The following is a 6262-nucleotide window of genomic DNA, read 5'->3' as shown; positions in this document are numbered from 1 at the left end:
TGACTTTTAAACTCCCGACTTGCCTTCCAATCACCGCGTTTAAAATGAAAAGCTTTAAATAAACACCAGGAATAGAAGATAAATAAACTTTTTTTCCCCCTTGCAAGTGCCTAGCTTGGCGAGGTTCAGGCTCAAATCCCCAGAGGACAGAGCGCTCTCTTTTGTGTTAATGTTTAAAAGATTTTCCAATGCCGGAGTTTATTCCTACTGCAAACATTTCTATTTACAAGGTCAAGTGTATCAGCACTCGACACAGCTTAAGAGTGTAATTATTTATCTAAGGGCGTTTGAGTGTAGATCAGTAGCTCTGGCAGGAACCCAGCCTTCAGCCACTGCTAAACAACTCCTCACAACAATATTACAAGTTCTGGTGATTGTTCCTTTCCCCTGTGTGTTTACTTTTGCTGGTCTGAATGTTTTGCAACAAAAGTTTGTACTTTTTCACCAAAAGTGTGAAAATGACTTTGAAGTATTGAGCTTGCAAGCTTCCTAAAACCTATTGGTAACAGATGTTATTGGCATGTTTGATTGAGAATGGCTAGTAGCCAGAGAGGATACTCTTGGGGGTAAGGGGTGATGGGAAGGGGGATACAAAGAGGGGAGGTCTCAGGGGAAAAGCGGGAGGCGGGGCAACATGATGTCTGAGTTATCCTCAAATCACGTACAGGAGACACTATTTTGTGAATTCTCTCCACAAATGCAAACACCAATAGAGGCCAGTCAATTATATATTTTTGGCTGCCTCATTTACAGATGTCTAATTGTTCATTAAATTAAAGGCAGAAATAATACCCTGCATTTCTTGTCTTGTACTGTATTTTCATTTCAGTTGATGGTTGATAGATTCTCAGTGCCCCCTCAACCCCCCTCCTCACCCATTATTGGGTTAACCACAGTGTAACTCTGGAAAGTAACTACACCATATTCATTGTTTAAAACTCTTTACTGATGTACATGTTTTAATAAAACAAATAACCAAAAAAATACACAAATCCATAGTTATTTTAAAACTTAGGATTTTTAAAAAACATGTCTATAAAAATACAGCGTTTAAGGCAGTTTGGAAATGCATTTGTACATTTCTACAACGTCCATAAATTCTTTTGAAAATAAGAATGTTAACTTCAATTCTATAAAATACACTGTACATTTTAAGACTGTTCTAAATACAGCACACTTCACAATGGACTGTGGGTGTTGATTCCTGGTGACAAATGGATTCTATACATTTCAGGGGGGAAAGGTGTAATATGGATGTGAGTTTAAAACTTTTAATTTCTTTTTAAAAATAAATTATTTCTGAAGCATACAATTTATAAAAATTCTATATACAAAGTACAGCAACTGGTAACAAACCCCAGTTTTAATACATTTTATATACGATGTACCAGGGTTTAGCAACCCTGATAGGAGCAGAGGCAATATACATTCTCCGCATATTTAAACATAAAATTTCTTGATGTAAAGAACAAAAATGACAAAAAAACAAACATCATAAAGAGACTTTCATACATGGCAGTGCAGAGCTTTTTTAAATAAAAAGTTGCATTGTTCAACACCATGGCAACCCCTTAGATCAGCATTTTTGGACCCTTAATCCTAAGAAATGTGCTAAGAGATCAGAGTGGTAGCAAGGTCAAGGGCTCAAACGTATCCAAAACCAACTTAGGGGTTCCCTCTAAGGCAATCGCCACCCACCCTCACCCCCACGTCACTGAGAATTCTGGGCGTTGATACAAACAGTGAAAGAATGAATCGGTAAGTGGGACTTTTCTGTTTACATAGGATTGTAATATCCTCACTGGCCACAATCTATAAAAGTCGATACTGGCACTTTTTTTCCCCCCTCAAAGGAAATATGCTAATAGACAGCCCCTTTGCAAATATAATTTCTCCTTCCCATCCCTTCAAATTGCTAAGGCCCCACTGGTCAGCACCTTCCCTTTCGAGTCCAGGACTACTGTTCTGTCCCCCACATGCTCGCTTCCTCCCGGACGTCCTGAACACTGCAGCTAGGTTTCTGGACGGCAGACGAGTTGGGAGTTTCTGGAGCTTGGAATTGGGGCGGGGGAGGAGGTCCAAGAAGTCAAGCTCCGGAGAGGAGCTTCAGGGGAAGTGCCCAGAGTCGTGGCCGGGGAACCGGCTACACCAAGTTGACTTGGAAAAAGTTTTGGGAAGTATCCCCAACCATTCCCTCTATCTGTCCCAAGCCACAGGTGCCCGGCGCGGGGGCGAGGCGAGCACGGGAGTGGGACGCGGGCTCTCCCGCAGCCAACGGCGAGGGGCGCGAGGGCTAAAAGAGCGGCCCAAGCAGCAGCAGCAGCAAGATGGAGGCGAGTGGGGTCCAGGCGCCCCGGGGCGCCGAGCGGCCGCCGCCGCCGCTGCTCCTGCGCCCCGGCCCATAGGGGAGGTCCCCGCGGCCGCCAGCTGCTGCAGCGCCGCTGCCCGGGCGCGGTGGGTGCGGGACGCCGTCGTCGTCGTCCAGCGGCTGCTCACCACCCGCGCCCCCGGGGCGCTGCTCGTCATCGTAGTCCTCATCGTAGTAGTCGTCCAGGCCCCCGTCCGAGCCGCTGCTGCCGGGGCCGTTGCCCAGCTCGGCGCCGAAGCACAGGCGGGCCATGTTCTCCTTGACCGACTCGCAGATGGGCCGCTCGAGGCCGTCGCACACGCAGTCGTTGAGCAGCGCCGCCTTGGGCATAGCCAGCATGTCCTCAATGACGGTGCGGCATTCGTCCGTGCAGCGCAGCCCGTTGAAGACCTTGCCGCAGTAGGTCAGGTAGCGGCTCAGCGCCAGGTTGCAGCGGCTGTCGCGGTCGCAGCGCCGCCGGGCCTCGGTGCAGCCCATGACCCCGCCCGCGCCGGGGCCGCCCGCGCCGCCGCCGCTCGTCCGGGGCAGGCACGGCTCAATGGCGCGCTTGGTGGACTTGCAGTTCTCGTCCTGCGCGCAGTCACAGTTCTCCAGGGCGGGCCCGCGGCGCGTGTGGTTGAGCTGAATGAGGGCCGAGATGCAGTGGCTCGGGCAGCGCCAGCGCGACGAGAAGGAGGCGGCCGAGGCCGGGAAAGCGGCGGCAGCGGCCCCGGGCGCGTCACCCCCTCCGTGCTGCGCCAGCACCGGCGCGCACGCCTCGGCGTACTGGTTGTAGGCGTAGCTGCACTCCGGCTCCCCCTGGCACTGCAGCAGCGCCTGCCAGCAGATGAGGCGGCGGCCGTGCGCCAGCCCCGAGCCCCGGGGCGCCGAGCCCAGCAGCTGCAGCAGCGCCATCAGGCACAGCCAGGCTCCCGGCACGGTCCCCCAGCGGGCCTCGCCGCCGCCGCCCAGCAGCGCGGCCACCATCGCGGGCAGCGGCGGCCGCCGGGAGAGGAGGGGAAAGGAGACGAAGCGCGGGGAGCGGCGGACGCGGAGCCGGTGGAAAAGTTTGTCCAAGTCCTGCCCACTTCTTGCATGAGTGTCTTCATAAATCCATGCGCGCCGCTGGCTGATGCCCCGCTGGTGGCAGAAGGTCCCCTTTCGCTCCGGCTGCGGTGGCTTCCTGAAAATGAACAGCTGCCGAGATCTGGTCCCGCTCTCCCACCCGAGAGCCCTCCGCTCGGCCCCCGGTGGTGGCGGGAGAGGCTTACTGTCGCCCCGGGGGGGTGCGGGCCGCGGGGCCGTGGCGGGGCTGCAGGACCGCGCGGCGCGGCGGGTGCATTTTGCTCCGCGCCTGCAGATCCGTTGTGCGGCCGGCTGTCCCCGCGCCGGCTGCTCGCGCTGCGGCCGCGGTGGCTCCTTCCTCCTGGGCTCAGTGCCGAGCCGCCGCCACCGCCGCCGCGGTCTCTCGCATCGCGCCGTTTCCTGGCCCGGCGTCCGCGCGCTGCCCGCCTTCCCGCGGCCCGGCCGCCCCGCGTCCCCTCCCCCTCCGCCCGCGGCAACCCCGGCCTCCGCCGAGCCCCGGGGAGCTCTTTCCGGGAGGCGCGGGGAGAACAAGAAAGTCGGCGCTGCCGGAGAGCGGCTCCCTGGCTTCACTCGGCGGCGGCTTTTCGGGTGACCAAGAGCCCGGGGAGCGGATCCGCTGAGCCCGGCTGCAGACTCGTTAGCAGCGAGGCTTTAAATACAAAAGTGGGCCGGGAGCCCCCGCGTGGTGCCGCGGTGCCCCCTCATTATGCATGCATGGAAAAGCAAACAAACAAAAACATTAGCAACGCTCCTCCGGCTCGCCGAGCCCCGGCCCCGCGCGCTCCGAGCCTGCCCGCTTTCTCCTTTCTCCACTCTCTTTCGCCCTTTGCTCGGCCCCCTTTCCCGGCTTTCCGAGATGCTATTGGTCCTGCCTGTTGTTGTTGAAAGTTTTTTTTTTTTTTTTACAAGCCGCTGGAGTGGGGTTGCGGAGTGGGGGAGGGCGGTAGGGTGGTGGGCAGCTCACATTCAGGCATTCAGGGCTTGAAAGGAACGGCTTAGGGAGCCTGACGGAGGCCCGGAGCTCCTCCTACTCTTAAGGAGGCTCGGATATGCAGCCCCCCAGCTCGCGCACAGAATCAGCGGGCAGGGCTTAGGGGCAGATGTTTGCATCCGGCTCAGCCACGGGCCTTTTTTGTTTCGTTCTTTTTTCTATTTCTCTTTCTTTTTTTTTTTTTTTTTTGTAGTTTTATTAATTCTCGCTGGCCCCCATCTGTGCTTTCGACTGGATTCAGAACTCAGTTTATCTTCCAGGCTCCCTGTCTTTGGGTCTCGATCACCACAGAGGGGAAGGGGAGAATCCGGAGATAAAATGTGAGACTGAAACTTTTTTAAAGAAGCATACAAGAAAGAAGCACACACTTTATTAGGGAGATGTTGATGAGATGCTCACTACCCGCCCGCCACCCCCCAGCCCCAGCTAGGCCATCTGGCAGGTACCGCCTGTGCGCCAGGCATCGTTTTCAAATTGCAAGACCGAAATCCAATCGACCGAAATAATTTCTTAGGAAGATAAGCTTGCAACACGTGCAGTAATGAAAAAATTTGAATAGCATTAAAAATATTCAAGAATGTCGAGCAAGTACCACCTGGCCGCAGTCACAAGACAGAAGAAGGAGATAAATGGGCACGCACCAAGGGTTTATATTAAAGTGTAAGTTTCAGCCCCTCACTACATTTAAGCGAGGCTGCTCTGCAGAGGAAACTCTGCCTTCTCGGCGCGGGAGTTTCCGAGCTACCTTAACTGGGGCGCAACGCAGCCTTCGGCCACCAGAGGCAGCGGGCGTCTGCGGCCTGTCAAAAACTGGCGCTTTTTTCCTCCCCTTTCCGTGGAGAGACTATCAACTCCATCTGTCACAAAAATTAAGGCTAAATCTCCTCTCCAGAAACAGAGGGAGCCGGGGCTCCAACGCGCTCAGCGTCGGGCTGTCCGCCTCTCCCTAGAGGCCAAGTGAATTTGAAATGGCAAAAGTCACGGAGGCCCAGCACTAGGAGATTCCTCCGGCTGCGGGAAATCTTCCTGTGCCTGCTGAGGCTGCTACGTTCCTCAGAGGCGCTTGGTCTGCCGTGGGAAGCTGCACCTCTGCAGTCCCCAAAACCAAAATCAAACCTTAAAAGAACCAGATTGAGGTAAGGTGGACCGTCTTGCTCTGATTTGAGTATTAGTAGACAAACAGCAATATAAATCGATACTAAAAAAATCCAGAAAGGCTGCAACTTCATGGCACATCAAAACAACCATATCCCTGGCTCGCTCTCTCTTTTTTTTCCTATTATTTGGAGTTGTCCTCTCAGTCCGGCCTGGAGGACTTGGACAACTCGGACACCTTCTGTGTGTCTGGGATCCCTCACAGATAAGGGTCGAAGCCAATTAGACAGTTGAAAAAGCCCCTCTTGTCTTTAAAGCTTTGTTATTTTAGGCCCGTAAGGAACAAAGTCAGCACTCAGTTTCATCTTTACTTGAATTTTTGTTGCGTTCCTGTAGAATAGTGGGACCCAAACCTTAGCACATATCCGAAAACTCAGATCCCTAGTTTTTGGAGTTTCTGATTCAGTTGGACTGGTGGGTCCCAAGAATATGCATTTCTAACAAGTTCTCAGGGAATGCTGCTCTCAAACTTTGAGAACCACTGCTCTCGAAGTTAACATGTTTCTTTTCTGTGTTGTTGTTGTGTGTTTGGTAACACTTGCCCCACCTTGGCCTTGATACAGCTCTCAGTGGGGTTTAAGGGAGACCCAAGAGCTCTGCATGCTTTGGGGACCTCTGCATCCCAGTCACATAGCATTAGCATTGCAAGCCTGAGGGGTTCTCAGCCCACTTTTTTACTGTGT

At 53.7% G+C, this 6262-nt stretch overlaps 1 protein-coding gene across 1 annotated transcript; it reads right to left on the bottom strand.

Annotated features, from left to right (window-relative positions):
• Positions 1-911: 911 nt before the first annotated feature.
• On the bottom strand, positions 912-5968 carry GAS1 (growth arrest specific 1). The gene has a single exon (XM_012500633.2). The coding sequence runs from the start codon at positions 3332-3334 to the stop codon at positions 2294-2296; it is 1041 nt and encodes a 346-aa protein (XP_012356087.2). The 5' UTR covers positions 3335-5968; the 3' UTR covers positions 912-2293.
• Positions 5969-6262: the final 294 nt, after the last annotated feature.

Source organism: Nomascus leucogenys, chromosome 1a (assembly GCF_006542625.1).
Source record: "Nomascus leucogenys isolate Asia chromosome 1a, Asia_NLE_v1, whole genome shotgun sequence".
Taxonomy (NCBI): domain Eukaryota; kingdom Metazoa; phylum Chordata; class Mammalia; order Primates; family Hylobatidae; genus Nomascus; species Nomascus leucogenys.
The sequence above is the reverse complement of the archived record's forward strand: the minus strand, read 5'-3'. Positions and strand labels throughout refer to the sequence as shown.